The sequence below is a fragment of the Brachyhypopomus gauderio genome, chromosome 17 (genome assembly GCF_052324685.1).
Source record: "Brachyhypopomus gauderio isolate BG-103 chromosome 17, BGAUD_0.2, whole genome shotgun sequence".
Lineage (NCBI taxonomy): Eukaryota > Metazoa > Chordata > Actinopteri > Gymnotiformes > Hypopomidae > Brachyhypopomus > Brachyhypopomus gauderio.
This window is the reverse complement of record NC_135227.1, coordinates 15,015,995-15,033,870: the sequence shown is the minus strand read 5'-3', so window position 1 is coordinate 15,033,870 and position 17,876 is coordinate 15,015,995. Positions and strand designations below refer to the sequence as shown.

General features: G+C 48.6%; 1 protein-coding gene across 8 annotated transcripts in view; it reads right to left on the bottom strand.

Moving 5' to 3' along the window:
• asap2a (ArfGAP with SH3 domain, ankyrin repeat and PH domain 2a) overlaps positions 1 to 17,876 on the bottom strand; it is a 60,548-nt gene extending 42,672 nt beyond the window's left edge. For 4 of the 8 annotated variants that reach the window (XM_076977956.1, XM_076977958.1, XM_076977960.1 and 1 more), the window contains exons 1-2: positions 17,350 to 17,875; positions 3,481 to 3,553 (exon numbers count right to left, since the gene is read on the bottom strand). In XM_076977956.1, coding sequence (XP_076834071.1) covers positions 3,481 to 3,553; positions 17,350 to 17,475 — 199 coding nt within the window. In that variant the 5' untranslated portion in view covers positions 17,476 to 17,875. Of the gene's footprint in view, positions 1 to 3,480; positions 3,554 to 17,349 lie in introns of those variants that run through there. The other 4 variants (XM_076977957.1, XM_076977959.1, XM_076977961.1 and 1 more) reach the window with 2 other exon arrangements.

Genomic DNA, 17,876 nt, shown 5'->3' with positions numbered 1-17,876 from the left:
GGGTTACCTAACACCACGGCCACACGTCTTAGGTGAAAGCTGAGAATACTTAATAAATCAAAACGTTTTGAGACAGTGTCATAAAGACACATATAAGATCAAATTGGCTTGCAGCTTGAACAACATGAAATCATGTTCATATATTGCAAGTTTTTTGTTACCTGTATTAGGAATCGCAATCAATTGTGTAAAAATCATGACAGGTCTAATGTTATCTGTGAGCCTATGGCCTCAGATACTAGGTGCCAACCGCCAACCTGTGTGGCTATCCGTGATTGGGCTGACACACTGGGCAGGCACATCCAGCAGGCCGCACCCCCACACAGGCCACACCCCATGCAGGCCACATCCCCATGCAGGCCACACCCCCACACATGCCACACCCGGGCCACAAAATGGTGGTGCTCCAGTCTCTATGTCTCTCTCCCTTACCCTGCCCAAGTGTCCTTGTCCGTCTGACACTGGCTGCTTCTGCACTGAATCAACAGCACACACACTGTGCCCTTTGGGCTCCTGCTGTTGCTTCTGGACTAGGAGCTGTTCTCTTCTCCTCAACATCACTCACAAGTCATTCACCTGCTTGCTATGTAAAAAGAGACTTAAGGTTAATTTGGGTTTGGGAAACCGGCTTCATAGCTTAATGTTTAGGTTCCAGCAGCTCCGGGAATCCCTGGGCTGGAGTGACGGGTCTAAAACCTCCTTCAGCTCTCCTGCTGACGAAGAGAGTCCAGAAAGTTCTCCTCAGCTCACAGCTCCACTCCCAACGCCCTGGATCCTTCAAGAAGCAGACGAGCCCACAGACAGCCTCCCAGATGGAAAGAACACATGGTAGCTTGACCTATCTTCAGATGACCTATGACCAGACATGACGCCAGGCTCTCCTGACAGAGCAGTGAAGCCCACACTCCCACCACGATGAGGACGACTCCTGCTCGCACAGCCGAAGTGACTCGCCACTCTCGAGATGAGCGTTTCCATGTCACGTCCGGGCAGAGGTTTGCTTGCCTACTGACCCAATGCCAGTTTTGAAGGTTCACAGGATGAAGCTTATACCAAACCAGCCCAGCGAAATGAAGCTTTCAACTCAATGAAGCGGCCTCCCTTTGATCTAATCTACTGCAGTCTAGAGGCTTGGGAATGAGGCTAGAATTTATCACCTGCCAAACCCAATTAAGTCACAGCATTCTGCCGTTCAACTGAAGTGATAGTGACTCGATATTCCTTAAAGAGTCTATGACAAACAGCCAAGAGCGAGAAAAGCTTTCAGAGCAGCTGTGGAAAAGGGGCCCATTTTCTAGACGCTTTTGAAACAGCTTATGTTTCCCTCAGATATATGAATATCAACTATACCTATCTAAAAATATCTAAAAGGATTAAATAGCACTTCAATTTCAGCAGGATCAGAGTGACAGATGCAGGGTCATTTTCTTGTTTCCCTGCAATCTCTGTAATCCGATTCTACATAATTCGACTGAGATTTTGGGGCAACACTTATTCCATGGGCCAGGACTTATTTAGGGTTGCGTCCCTCCATCCTTTCTGAGGTTCATCCATTTCGGTTATTATTATGGTTATTCAAACAGGGCGCCGTAAGCCCTGTTGAAAACGAGCCTTTCCTGATGATCCACTCGGGCCGTGTCCATCATTCCCCCCACGGAAAACCCGTATCCTCCGGCTGCACTGCAGCATGATGCGTGGGAGTCCTGGCATGTTGACACACCCGCCTGCATGCCCGCCAACCCCCTCAGCAGTCCTGCGGGGCCATCAGACTCCTCGTCTTTGGGCAGAGTCTGATAACCAGGGCCGTAGATGCACAGTCAGTCTGGACAGGGTCAGGGATGATGGCCCTGGCCATCTGGTGCCAGGTTTAAACAACTTTGAGCCGCCTCTCCTGAGCTGGGCAACTCCTCTCCCTCACTTCAGCCCACGGCACTCGGCTGGAACAGGAGAACTGCACCCACCCTGATAATTGTGCCCAGTAAAATGGACCAGGCTCACACCCAAATGGCTCAGGTCTGCATTTAGTAGGGTCCTGGGTTATTTCAGCAGGAAGTGGATAGCCAGTACAAAGTCCTTTTTTAGCAGGGCCACAGTTTTTGAACTGAAGTTTATTTTCCTCTAAATCATTACTCAACAGGCTCTCATCTTGCATTTGTTCTTAAGCAACTGTTCAAATACTTGCTTTAAGTCCAAAAAGCATCTTAGCTACAGTGGTCAGAAACCTAATATGACTATAAAGGATTTTTCTGCTTTGTGAGTAAAGCTTTAAGCGGAACCATCGGATATGAAAATACTGCAGGAATGTTAATGACACCAGACCTACGGCCTGGCTCCACAGTGGAGCACCAACACACTAGTGATATTCACACCAGTGAAATTAACACTAGTGAAGTTTAAATGGCAGTTCAGGACAGAGGAGTCAGCGGAAAATGACTTACAGCGTGGCTCCGGGTTTGTTTATGTTTGTTTGTTTATTTTACCCAATCACACGAGCTTCCTCTGTCTCGTCTGAGTCAAAGGCAGAGCGCAATCTCCAAAGAAGAGCAAATGAGTAATGACACGACAGCAGCTCCGGGAATCCCGACTGCAGGGCACAGAAGTGTGAGACACACACAGGTGGAGGGCGGGGTCCCGCTCAGCTGTCTGAGCACAAGTGTCGGGCCTCAACAGTACACGTAGTGTTGGTGTAAAGGGACTAAAGGGACTGGGAGGACAACTTCCTCTCCAGGACGCACTCACACAGCTGTAACAAACAGCACTGACACATCACCAGCTAACTCAGCACAAGTAGAGTCGAGTCTTGTTGTGTGTGTGTGTGTGTGTGTGTGTGTATACACACAGCACATGCATACATACCACAGAGAGTGACACACTTGTGACAGACCTCAAGGGTGTCATGGTGGGTACAATGCGCCTAAATCCAGACTTGCATGTTCAAACTTCATTAGAAGCCTTACTATCACCGTGAAGAGCAGAGTGAGGAAAAAATCACTCCTACACGTTCTCTCTCTCTCTCTCTCTCTCTCTCTCTCTCTCTCTCTCTCTCTCTCTCTCTCTCTCTCTCTCTCTCTCTCTCTCTCGTTCCTCTATGATTCCACAGACCATATGAGGAGCAGATGGAGCTGAAAGGATCTTAAAGCCTTCTCACGCCAGCTCTCTGCATCACTCACTCACTCACACACACACACACACACACACACACACACACACACACACACACACACACACACACACACACACACACACACACCCCACACCCCCACTCTCCCTGAAGAGCACACCTGTCAAACAGAACACCGCTGCTCCCCAAGCCAAGCGTACCCGGCCTGGGTCACGTGTATGGGGCCACGCACGCACGTGAACTCAAAGTGTTAGCAGCAGAGCGATAAGAACCGAGGGAACATGCCACAGCGATATGAGAATGACTAGAAATCCCGCGGGTGGTGTGGGTGGAGGGTGGAGGAGGGTGGAGACACTCACCTAGACCAGAGGTGTAAATGGCCTTTACCGACTTCTTCATTTTATACAGGACACTGCGATCCACATCCAGGGCCTACGCAGTGGAAGAGAGAGAGAGAGAGAGTGTGTGTGTGTGTGAGAATGTGAGTGTGAGAGAGAGAGAGACAGAGAGAGACAGAGAGAGAAAATTCATGAAAAAGATAATACATACAGACAAAAGGCGTAGTTTCATTCTTTCCGAGAAATGAGTCCACCATGTGTATCTGTCGGGTTCAATTATCAAGTTCAAATGAACGATCGTTTATTAATTTATATAATTTCTATATAAATTCTAAATCATGAAATGCCTTGTGTATAATAAACGGGGGTGCGGGGTCTTTGCTAAAAGGCTGCAATGCAAATGAGCCCAACGAACACGTTTCTTAAATTCAGCGTTACATGCAAACCCTCAAAGAAAAGAGCTTCCTGTAACTCTACAAAAATAACTTGTGCTGCTCAGCTATCTGAGGGACATAATGCAGGCCTGTCTTTAATACACCCCATCACACACCCCCCTCCACACCCCATCACCATCCTTACTGCACTCAGAGAACAAGCAGAGAGTCACACACACATCCCAGTCTCCACACTCACTGTCCTACAGCCCCTCACACAGTCTGCACACACACACACACACACACACACACACACACACACACACACACACACAGTTCCCCCTATTCCTCCAAACACCACATTCCTGAGCGAACATCCACAGCCACAAACCCAGACCCCCCTATTCCAGCCTTCACCGCTCAGAACCCAGCAAAGAGAACCTAACCCAGAACCCAGCAAAGAACCCAAAGATAACTTTCTGTGAGGTGCCACTATAAACAACAGCCCAGAGATGACAGTAAAGAGAATGCCACATATACAGCACTGTGCAAAAGGTTTAAGCAGACAGAATGCTGCAAAGTAAGAATGCTTTCAAAAGTGTAAGTGGTAATTGTTTATTTTTGTCAATAAACAAAATGCAAAGTGTATGAGCAATAGAGAAATCTAGATCAAGTTCATATTTGGTGTGAACACCCTTTACCTTGAGAACAGCACCAGTTCTTCTGTGTACACTTGTCAGGGATTATGTAAGATAATAGGCAGGTGTATGATTAACCACTTATACCAAAGAGGTGATAATGATCATTTTTCATATGAAGGTTGAAACACAGTTGAAACAGAAACAGCTTTGTAGGAGGCTTAAAACTCTGCTGCAACGGTGAGGGTGTGGGAAACAGTTTCATGTCACCGGTAATGCAGCATTGCGCGCACAAAACCAGGAGGTTCCTGCACCAGCAACGTCTCTCCCAGCCAAAGACTGGAGCAGACGAGTTTCAAGATGTGCTGCACAAGCTCTTTGGAAGAAGCACAAAGAAACAGGCCATGTTGGTGTCTGCAGTGGTGGGCCAAGGAAGCGTAGTGTAGCAGATGAAAGATACACCATGTCTACTGTGCTATGTCCAGCTACGCCTTCAGCTGAGACCGGACAGGAAGCAGTGGGACCCAGACACACCTGTCTACTGGTCAGAGAAGGCTGGCCAGAAGTAGTCTTCACAGAAGAATTGTTGGAAGGCAGAGGATGGTCATATCAAATATTGATTAGATCTAGATTTCTGTTTTACTATTAACACTTCTATTTTGATGAGGATGAGATGGGGAACGTCGCACAGGCTGCTGGAATAAATTCAGTCCATCTGGCTGTACCATACATTGCAACAATATCACTGACTCTCAACACACACACACACACACACACACACACACACACACACACACACACACACATTCTGTTTCCAAGCCTTGGTGAGAAAGTGATGACAAAGGAAATGTAAAGTTTCTCATTAAAGCTGCAGTACAGCTGTGTGTAGAAGAGTCTCCCTGCCGGCTCTAACCCTTCCCTCAGAGGACACAGAGCCCCACACAGCATCACACTCAGAGTGCTGCAAGACAGAATGACGCCATCGCAACCGTCTCCCTGTAACCCGAGACCGAGACCTCATGTAGCATCATCTTACACCTCCACACTGTACCCACTCAGGCACTTGGAGGGCTACCCGACCCCCCCAATCCATTTATCTACCTAGCAAGACCGGCTAAAAGCCTCATCAGATGATCAATGGTGAGAAGTTTCTCCAGTAAGTCTGGACCAGTTAACGAAGGACCCACCCTAAAGTCCCGTCTCAACTCTTACATGAGCAATGTGCCCTAAAATCTCACACGGGCAAATTCTAAAAATGTTATTCCACAAAAAAACATAGATGTACTAATGTATCAAGGGTACGTATGTTACACTATGTACTAATGTATCAAGGGTACGTATGTTACACTATGTACTAATGTATTAAGGGTACGTATGTTACACTATGTACTAATGTATTAAGGGTACGTATGTTACACTATGTACTAATGTATCAAGGGTACGTATGTTACACTATGTACTAATGTATCAAGGGTACGTATGTTACACTATGTACTGATGTATCAAGGGTACGTATGTTACACTATGTACTAATGTATCAAGGGTACGTATGTTACACTATGTACTGATGTATCAAGGGTACGTATGTTACACTATGTACTAATGTATCAAGGGTACGTATGTTACACTATGTACTGATGTATCAAGGGTACGTATGTTACACTATGTACTAATGTATCAAGGGTACGTATGTTACACTATGTACTAATGCATCAAGGGTACATATGTTACACTATGTACTAATGTATCAAGGGTACGTATGGTACACTATGTATTGATGTATCAAGGGTACGTATGTTACACTATGTACTAATGTATCAAGGGTACGTATGTTACACTATGTTGCCCACAGTTGAGAATCAAGTGTTTATCTCCACCTCCTCTTCAACACAGGAAAAAATATTGTCAAATTACGAGCCGCTGAATCATTCATGACTCTAGATGATTTCAGTACCTACACTACTAATCTACTTTTCCACACTTGTAAGTCATGACATGTCAGTTGTATGCTGAGGCAGACAGGATGGACTGAGGTTAGCACTTAACAGGTTAGTACCGCATGACCTGTGCAGCTCTTAAAGCGGACACTTCTGCCTGGTGTGCTCACAGTCTCCATAGTGACGTGATTGAGATGATCTTTGGAGCCAGTGGGCTGTGGAGCAGAGCCAGGGATCTCCACATGACGCTCTCACCCTGGAAACCTGCGCTGAGAGCATACCAGAAGAACCGTCTCACCAGGCAAAACTCACTAAGGACTACACATACACATACGGGGAAGAGGGAAAGAGGGAGACTTACGATTAGGAATTATTTGGTTTAATCTAATTTATTGTTATTGTGATTTATTTATCCTCACAATTATTTACTTTTATTATTGTGTTACTTCCTAAAACATTCTAAAACCATTTTTGTTATTTCCAAATAGCGTGTTCAGCTCCAATTCTATTTGCTTTGGCAAACGGTACCTGATGCAGTATAAATGCCAATAAAGCTAGCTTGACCAGAACTGAGCCAGAGACTCAGACAGAGAGAGTGAGAGGGAGATAGGAACAGAGAGAAAGACAGATAGAGAGGGAGACAGAGAGAGAGACAGGAGGATAAGCGGGAGGGCCAAGGGACCCATGAGCTAGGGCTCCCACCCTGCAGACACGGATTAAGCAGACATGATTAATATCCATCAAGCGTGTCAAGTCGGGTCAAAATCAGTCAGGAGCCAGACAATAGCTTAGAGGGCCACCTCTCCGTTTCTTTCTTCCTCCCACACACATACACACTGGCATTCTTCCTGAGAAGGGGGGGTTTCGCGTTCTCTTTATGCTCAGGTTGTGGGTTTTTAATGTGTGTGCGTTTCTTCTGTGGTCACACAATGAAAGCAGATTCCCACCCACCTCGTTCTAAAAGCTTCCCACACCTACAGTGAAGGAGCAGGACTGCCCTGTTTAGCCAGAGAATTACATTCCCAGGGCTGGCCACCAGCTCACCCAGAGAACTAATACTGCAGACAAAAAAGCAGATTTCGTAGTATTCTTGCTTTTGTGTTTTTAGAAGAAGCTGACCTCTGGTGAGTCGGATGAGTATATGAAGGTCCTGCATGTGTGACGTCAGGTGCCATCTGTGCTGTTGCTGCCCAGAGAGACCAGCATCACAGAGGTGACCATGGCTCAGCCAGAGGTCACGGGGTCGCTCCATACCTCCACGTGAACAGGCTTCCTGTGCTGATAATTCACCATCCTATGACCAAATTTATTTGGTCATTTATAGCCTGGCAGATGTTGGCACATATTAAATTGGACACACGGCGCTTGAATGGCCGACTTACGCACCCGTGAAAATCACCACGATGTTGGAAAGTTTGCGCCCTTAAATAATATGCGCGTTGTTTTTATTTTGGGCATTTACAAATACATTTCTACTTCCCTAGAAGGAAGCGTTTCTCCACAGCCATCATTACACATGCCAGCAGACATCCTGTCTGCGGGGTTGCTAGCATCCTGCTTCAACCTCTGGTCATCAGCCCTAGTGAAACCAGCCAACCACAACTAGCAGCTCTGAACCAGCCAGCTAAAGCAGGTCGCACGTGTGTGCCGCCTGGCACTGCATATGGCCGCATTGCCCGGAGATTTGACACCCGAGCACCATTCTACGCACTGCCTCGCAATTTTTATTCACACGTTTCGATTTAACACGTCAGGGGCGAATTCCACACAATCGCTGCCGACCCACTCAAGTGTCAGGTCTGGTCTTGCATTTGTTATTCTCCGAGTAAGACGGAAAGCTCCCCAGGATAAACAGAGCCAGGGGCCTCTGGCCGTGGGGGGGTGGGGGGGTCTGAGATAGCCCAGCCCCCATTGTTCGCAGCTATCCGATGACATCATGTCTAGCGCGGCTCTCCCCGCCCCTTCAGATCGTGCCGAGGAAACCGAGCGGCCGTGCCAGCTGGAAATATTTTGGATGCTTTTCCTTCCCCCTCAGACCACGCGACGGTCCAGAGGCGGAGCCGCTCCCTTTGAACCTGGGTGGGGTCGGTGGGCGGGGTCGGGGGTGTGGGGGGCGGGGTTGACCTCCGATTTGCATCAGTATGCCAGCCATCCTCGTCCCACCTCTCATCCTCGGAGCAACACGTGGCCACTCCCTCTGCCCACAACATCTCGCCGAGGGCCGATGCTGTTGTTGTGTTGAATGTTGTTGAACCGCATACAGGAACCGTAGCCCAAAATGTAATTACCCACTGCAGTACAGGCAGAGAGACAGAACTGATTAACATCTATGGTTCAGCGAGTTGGGTAGATGTTCTGCTTGGGTGGAGAACTTTCCCCACAGCGTGAGAAAGCAGCGGCTGTGGAGCGTGAGAGCCGTCCAGCACCGCCGTAGCCTCCGGGGCTGAAGACCACAGGAGCCGGGCGTCCCAGAGACACGGCTCCACACCCGGCAGGCAAGAAGGGAAACCCGGCAGCCTCCAGCAGGGGGGGCCGACTGGAGAGGAGGGAACACGGCGGCAGAGGGGACAGGGTGTGTGTCGCACCTCCAGGCAGTATAGGCCCACAACATTACCCAGCAGGGGAGGACTCGTTAGCAGGGCATGCTGGGATCCTGGGGGCTCGTCAGCCGTCCCACCAACAGGAACGTCCCTGGCTGGGCTTGCTTGCGAAGCACAAATGTGTTTATTTTTGACCAGCCACATCAGAACAGCAAGTGTAATGAGACGATGTGCTTCAGTGTGAGTTGCAGCTCGGTCTCTCTGGTTGGGCCAAACGACCGTCTACACAACCAGAGACGCAGACGTTCTCGGTTGTTGTAAAAGAGTTGCTATAATGGGGCTCAGCTGCAATAATGAAGCATAAAGTGGAATTTAATGGCAAAATGCAGCTTACGTTAGGGATGCCCATTCCAATTATATTTGCTGACCAATAGCCAACGCTCATTAACCGATAATTAACTGATAATTAACCAATCATTAACAAATCATTATCTGTTAACCGTCCAAATTAAAATGTATTATTTAGAATGGACAGGTGTCTGTGTCTCATTATAAACAAAACCAGTATGGCTTTTTTATTTCCAGAAGAATGGGTTTATTTTTACATGTGGAACAGCATCAACAACAGAACAGAGGAGAACAAAGCTCACATTGAACCCAGCGGCACCAAGTGTCCTGGTCAGAACCAGCAGAATGGCGAAGATCTCCCACGTAGGAAAATATTGCATAACTTATTCAAATAAATAGTAACTACATTTCAAACATGCATATTTTGACATGCTCCCATGAAGTACTATATATATACATATATATATTTTTTTTTTTACTATTCAGCAAATGTTGAATATCTGTCTTTTCCTGCTGATTGACTTGACTGATTATTGACTGTTTAACAGTGTTGATCGGTCAAAACCCCTGGTGTCAGTTAATGGTTAAACAGCTGACATTTCTCATCCACTTCCAACACATCCACTTCTCTCCAGTCCAGGAAGTCTAGGAAAGTGCCTGTCTGTCCTGGTCCGGTGAGGTGACCAAGGGTTTATCTGACCAGTACATGTGGGATATGGGTCAGCCATAACATGGTGTGGGAGAACCGTATGAATTTCAGAACAAATACAGGCTTGACATTTCAAAATGCTTTACATTGGCTACTGACAGCAAAGAATGGTATCGCCTCAGATGTGGAGTGTGTGTGTGTGTGTGTGTGTGTGTGTGTGTGTGTATGGTCCATTACCGTGATTGCTAAAACCTCCCCACCCATCCACTCTGGGGCCACACCTTCCATCAGGTTGATTGAATTGACAGCAGAGGTCTATTTAGATCTAATACTCCCTGTCTCTTTTGATCTCGATCTGTCTCTCTCTCTCTCTCTCTCTCTCTCTCTCTCTCTCTCTCTCTCTCTCTCTCTCTCTCTCTCTCTCTCTCTCACACACACACACACACACACACACACACACACACTCACACACACACTCACACACACACTCACACACACACTCACACTCACACACACACACACACTCACACACACCACCATTTCCATAAGCCCAGACCCGGCTGTCAACACCAGGTACGCTCGACAGGGCAGCGACAAAGGATCTGCCCTCATGCATCCATACATCCACTCACACAAACCCACAGCCCCTTCCTGCACCTTCCATGGTACCGGCCCACCATCTCCTGGGAAGAACATCTCTGGTGCACTGAAAACTGGCCAACAATAATGCCAAGGGGTTCTAGCTCACAGTAGCCCATTTAAACACACTGCTCAGTACACACAGCTTCATTCCTGCAGCTGGCTGATGCAGGCTTGGCCTGGAAGTCCAACGGGCCTCGGCTGTACCAAGCGACCGTAAAAGACGGATCTCAAAGGGACGAAATGTCTGTTGGTTTATTTTTCCTTTTATCATACTCTTAGCTCATCTGTGCTTTTTTTAAAATGTATTTCTGTTTTTGAAACCATGACCTCAGCCACAGCTGGTTTAGGCGTAGCACGACCGGTCCAACCGCTGAAACCAACGTGTGATGGGGAATGCAGCCACGGGGTAGCGGGGTAGTGGCCCACTCACGTGCCGCATCTGCTCGTGCGTGTGCTACAAAGGACACGTGGAGGTGCTGCGTGGGATTGTGGCTGGGGGGGCTGCTGTTTACGTGGTGCTCAGTTGAGCTCAAATCTGTCCCTCCACCCCTCCAACACTCCTAACATCCCGTCACTTTCTCCCTCGTATGTGTGCACACTTACACAAATGTCACATCTTTAGAACATCACTAACATCCAAGGACAGAGGACGCCACAGACTGGAACTCACTGGCCTGTGTTTCAGTGGAGCTCTGACGGTTAATCTCAACAAAGACACCATTGTCTGACCAGAGAGAGAGAGAGAGAGAGAGAGAGAGAGAGAGAGAGAGAGAGAGAGCGAAAGAGAGCGAAAGAGAGCGAAAGAGAGCGAAAGAGAGCAAGAGAGTGAAAGAGAGAGCAAAAGAAAGATTGAGAGAGAGAGAGAGAGAGAGAGAGAGAGAGTGCCAGAGAGAGAGAGAAGCAGAAAAAACACACATTGCATTGGAGCTTTTCTGTGGAAACTATTTCAGTACATCTGCGCCGTTCACACAGTGAAGCAATTAAGCAGCGGAGGAGGAGGGGCTTGGTGAAGGCGACGCCCCCTCGGGTGCTCCCCGCCACTCACAACATGGTCTTACATCGATGGCCAGCTCCATTTGGGATGAAGAGAAACTTAACTGTCAGGGAGACCTTCAGCCCCCCAGGAGCCACATCAAAGGGAAACGTCTCTTTTATGTCCGGACGGCTCCTCACACCGTAAAGCCAACATGCATGAGCACGTCAGTGAGAGAACCTGAACGTGAAGCTCACCAAACGTGCCTCCTTGGGAAGGTTTTTACATCATTTCCATCCCACTTTCACTGAATAATTCCCTTAAAACTTTATATTTATGATGGCGCATGCTTTTTTCCAGTGGCTAAATAAAACCTTTAAAGATTTGCGCATTGCCAAAGTTCAGGGTGTGACAGGAGCAATCAGGAACTATTAGCCACGTGGACAAACACCACACCGGCACAGCTGGTTAAGAGGGTTCCCACTGAATCTGATATAAGATATGACCCAACCATTGAACACCTGACATGTGCATGCCTATACCCATAGACTGGACACAGAGTGTGTCAGACGCACTGAGACCAGTGGCGTGGGGCAGGGACAGGAGTGTGGTCAGAACAAGCAGCCATTCAGCAGTATGCACTAGTCTTGCACGACTGTGGCTTGAAGTTTGTAAACAGCAGGGGGGGTGATGAAAACGCACTCAGTGAGGAAATGAAGAACAAATGTGCTTGGATGAGAGCACTCAGGCATCTAAACCACAGCTCTCAGCACCTCTCAGCCCCGCCTCCTTAACACCCCCCCTCCCCCAAGTAAATCATCAACAAATCCAAGAGTAAACGTACACTGGCAAATTCCCAAAACAACAAGACATAGTAAACAGAGCTACAGGGCCTCCTCCCAGACCCATGCCAAGGATCCCTTATTTTGACTAGAAAAACCAGCTGTCAAATTCACTTTAAAATTGTGGCATTTATCATGATACATCGGCACACACACAGATATTGGGCAAGAGGTTTGAGGAGGCAAGCGAGTCTGTGTTAGGGGTGGGGCTCCCCTTGAGTCTGTGTTGGGGGTGGGGCTCCCCTTGAGTCTGTGTTGGGGGTGGGGCTCCCCTTGAGACGCTTCAGACGGCCCCTCTTCACTGCCCTTACCTGGGAAGGTTCTTCGAGAACGAGAGCGGATGTCTGGCAGCCAGGCCCGTGCGAGCGATTACACGTGAACTCTTCTGAAGCACAGCGCACAGCCGCCGGCCCTTTGAAGTCGCACGGGAGTCGGACGGCCACCGCACGCCCCAGAGAACCTGCTTTCGAGCCCGGGGAGGAGCACAGGGGCTGGGGGCCTCGGCGCCCGGGCCCAGGGAGGGGCACAGGGGCTGGGGGCCTCGGCGCCCGGGCCCAGGGAGGAGCACAGGGGCTGGGGGCCTCGGCGCCCGGCAGACAACTGCAGACTCACCACTTCCATAAAAAATTCAGAAGCGTTTTTAAAAATAGCCCTGCTGCTGAACTGCAGTGGGGAGCTGCCAAACCCGGAGACATGCAGGTGATAGGTGCGCTATTTTATACAACACTGAGATGAACTCGCATCTGCTCTCCTGTTGGAGGGTTTGGGGTTGGGGGGGTGGGGGGGGGGGGGGTGTTGGATAAAACCATGAAGTCCAGGATAAGCCAAAGCATATGGAACACCTGCTCATTTGTCTGTAAAACAGCGAAATGCGTTCAACCTGCCGTCAGTTGTGCAGGTGAAGCACCTGTATCAACACCAGCTGATACTGTAGCTGCAGCACACAAGGAAATCAGCCAATCCAAGCCGCAAAAAACACAAAAATACAGCAGACACAAGTACTGACATAACTGAAAACGTATGAAAAGGCCTGTGTCATATTGTAAGCATTTCTGCAAGTCACCAGCCCGAGAACGAGCCTTTTCTTAAACATAGCAAACCAGACCTTTCAGAAAGTCCTGCCACAGCCTTGTGCCGTGTCTCAGTAACCTGTCCCTGACCTCTGTAACCTTTCCCTGACCTCGCCACTTTGCCCCCGTAAGCCAAAGTGACAAAACATGATTATAGGGCACCTGTGGGACGTACACTCTCCACAGACGCTGCAGAGAGGCAACACAAGGGCTTCACTAATGAAGAGGCTCTGTCTGACGGCCCAGAACTCCTCAATGATCATCTGTGACAAACCCCAACCCAATCAGACGTCTTCCCTGCCCCGTTTTAACATTACGTCAGTTGAACTCCTGACCCCTCCCAGATCAATGCCCATTATGCCCACAAATTCATAGGACTTGCACAGTCCCACAGCTCCAGTGGGTTCTTTGGATACAGATGCCTTGTATCCAATAGCATGTAGTCAGGGGAGTCCGTCTGTGAGCAAATCTTTGGGGCTAGTACCCCCCCCCCCCCCCCCCCCCTTCCAAGGAAACCTGTACGTGTCAGTAAGGACAGCAGTGTTTAAGTCAGGATTCAGTGAGAATGATGGGGGGGGGGGGGGGGGGGGCATGGTTCCCATCATGTCCGTCTTGGTACTAGAGGTCACAATGCTCTCAGACTCAGAACTGGGACTCAGAACTGCTTAGCCATTCTTCAAGCCCCGGTCCTCTGTGCTCATTAAAACTTTCCCCCCCACCACCACCTGTTCCAGGGAGCAGCTGTTCCTCCAGCTCCCGTGACCCGCTGCAGGGTGTGGGGCCCAGACTGACCCCGGGGGGGGGGAGTGTCCCCCACCTGACCGGCCAGCGACCTGCATGTTGAGGTTTCTGAGGACCGAGGCTCAACTGGAACCCTAAGCCCCTAGGAACACCCATGGCGGTCACTTGGAGTTTGGTCCTGATGAATCCGCAAGCACCACCCGCTTGATCACAAATGTTGATTGGGTCGATACCGTGCAATACAAGGTCAGCAGTGGTTCTGTGGTCAGAACCCGACAAGTAAGTAATTAACTATGAATGACCCCTACGATACAGAAGGACCTAATAAAGTGAGCAGGGAGTGCAGGTGTGAAGCAGGCGTTCCTCGTGAAGTAGGTGGTGGACGGCTGCTAGCGTCCTGTCTCGCAGCAGAGCCACGCAGCTGGTGTGAGCAGCTGATAAGGCACATCCCCAAACCCGCAGGCCCGCAGGCCCGCCGTCAACATGAAGATGCCAGGATCCCACCGCCTTGTGACCGGCAAACGGGGGAAAAAACCCAGAGTCACATCAGCAGAAGAGCAGCAAATATAACACAAGTTTTAACATCGTTCTGGAACGAATGAAGGTGACTTTGAGATACATCGCTCCCTTTAACGTCCTGTAGTGATAATTTTAAAAAGGGGGGTGGGGGGTGTAGATTGAGTCTACATTTGGAAAGCCTCTATGGAGGTCTGAAAGCTGTTCATCTGACCCCGTGTTCCAGGGCAGCAGATGAATGCTCACTCCTCCCTGGTCTGTTCTGCTCCATTGGTAATCTGAAGCATATTTTTGTAGACCTTTGCGGACAAGAGGAAGAAACGCTTATTGTATTTCTAGCAGAGCGCTTGCCCGAACAGTAGCTCTGACTGGCTGGGGGGTAGCCAGGATGATGATCATTCCTAGACAATCTTTAATAAAAGTCCTCCAGCATTAAAATAAAAATAAATTCATAAATAATAAATAAATATAGCTGTTGACCACCTCGAGCACCCGCCACCTCAGACGATATGCAATAAAATGAAACTAAAGCCTCTGGGATGTGGGGAGCATCATCTTACCAGAGCTTCTCAAGCTGCACTGCTGTAAAGGGATGATTTATAAATCATGTTAGGCAGAGATGACTATTGATCCAGAGGCCACTTAACCCTAATTCACCTTGCAACAAGACAAGGACGCCTGCCATGCCTAAAGAACACTGAACAGCCTCACAGGCTGGACCTTCTACTGGACAGCCTCACAGGCTGGACCTTCTACTGGACAGCCTCACATGTTGGACCCTCTAGTGGACGGCATGATCGAGAGTATAGCCGCACTGTTCTTCCTGAAGTCCCAGCACACACACACAGAGAACGAGAGGAGAAAAACAAAGACCAGCATCAATGCAGTGTTACAAGAGAGTGTCTGTTCGTTCAAGTCTCAGTCATCTGCACAGGCTCTGAAAGGTGACTTTAGAATGAGACATTTCTGAAACCAGACCTAGTGAATGGCTCAGCCAACGTTCATCCTCACAGACAAGCCAAATCCTTCATCGGACATTCATCTGGGAGATGACTAAAAGGCCCCTGATGAGAATGCGTTTTACAACATCAAACCTCAGCCCGTCAACTGGTGTAGGCATGTTATAAAAGTAAACACTTAGTGCATTAGGGCCATTTAGTTTAAATGGTTTAGGGGGTTAGATTCAGTGCAGGGGGGCAGAAAGAAAGAGGGAGAGAGAGTGAACAAGAATGAAAGAAGCAGATAGGTCCTTTGAGACTAAAAGGAACGGAGTTTTAAATGACAAAAGAGAAGGGAGCCACAGATCCTAACAGCCAGTGCAGGATTTACTCATGCGTGTCACATTATACAAGCTCCTGGGATTCCAGGGATCTACGTCTGCACAATATGCGGAAGCATTTCCCATGTCCTTAATGGAGTACTGCATAAGCAGACCGGCAGGCACCGGCGCTCTCCTACGACACGGCCGGCCTGGTCCGTTCCAGAGCGAGGTCAGGGGGACACTTTGGACGGGGACAGAAACAAGTGCTTAAGTGAAAATCCAAACCAACTGGCTTTGCTTCAGTTTGCATTTATGCCCGTCACGTCCCTGCCCACAGCACAAAAAAGAAAATTTTATTGTTTTTTTTTTTGAAACCACAGCACATGGGAGGAGGAAAGGCATAAACAATCGTTTCACCCCAGGCCGGACTTCCTGAGGGCCTCAGTGGAAAGACACAGCAAATAGCAAACTTGGTTTTTGGCTTAATTTATTTATATGTCTCGTGGGTGTATTATTCAACATCAGGTACTATGGGAAAGCAACTTTGATGGTTCCACAAAAACAAATGTCAAGATTTAGCTACAAGAGCTTTAAATTATTTCTATTGAAATAATTAAATAATGGTTGAATAAGCTTCACGCTGATGTACATGACCAACTAAAGACCAACACTGGTGTAACAACTCTACTGGCATGGTTCAGTATGGCTTTTAGAAACACCTGTCCAAACATAAGACTATCAGTCCTATTTCTGCTCAAAATCAAACAAAGACACAACCAGTGGAAACTGTCAACGGGAAGAATGAGCAAGACTCTGAATGAGGAGTAAATGTGGTCATTCATGAGACAACTGGGGTAGGTGTCCGCCCAGTGTAGCACCTGACACATACTGCCTGCTACAGTGAGGAGGTTCACGCCAAGTCGCCTCCTCACCCTCCTCGGAGCACCACCGTCTGAATCCGCAGCTTTAAAAAGATGGAGAGCCACCAGGAAGGATCGGATCAGTGAAAGTCTTATAACAGTACCGCCGACTGCGCTGAGAATCGCTATTTTGACCCGTTGACGGGGCGAGGCTTCATTAACTCCGAGTGACTTTATTCAGAGTTAAACCCGTTAAACTCGAGACGAAGGTGGTGCGAACTAACGGTTTAACCTGCGTGGGATTAAAACTAGGACCCAAAGGACATTCCCTTTGTGTGGTAGCACCACCGTTTCTGAGGAGATAAAAGAGTATGAACCGTTTTATTCAACAACTCTGAAGTTCCGAGAGTAAATGCGGTTATGAAATGATTATTAATTCTGTGCCATGTTAGTGAGTGTTAAAGTGTCGAGGCGGTGGGGGGGTTACGCCGCTGCTCACCTCCTCCATGGCCGTAACGGTACTCCTACAGTGAGACAGCCGGGTGGTGAAGTTAGAGGCGGTGGGAGATTTATAATCTTCATTCGTCTCGGCCACGAACTCCGCCACGGTAATCTGGTCCGGCATTTTTATTCCTTTTGTTTAAAACTCCCAGATAAATCCCACAGCTGTGATGTTAAAAAAAATCAGAAATCTGGACAAAGCTCACGAAATAAAAGGACGAGCGTCCTGCAGCGCGATCATCGCTCAACAATGTATCGAAATATCAACTCGACCGGGAACATCAGTGGGAAACGAGTCAAGTGCCCACGGCGCCACGGTACGGTTCTCCTGCGGTAGCAGCTGCGGCTTTTCCCCCCTCGTCCGTCCAGTTCTAGAGCCAAACACTCGGGTTGTCAGACGGTGAAGCGAGCCGACGACGTCTGCCTCATTCGTGCACACAAAGTTGCCGTTTCGCGCCGTCTCGGACCGACCGACACTCTTACAGTTCACCGGCCAGTTCAATGAAAGCCCAGAAAATTGACAAA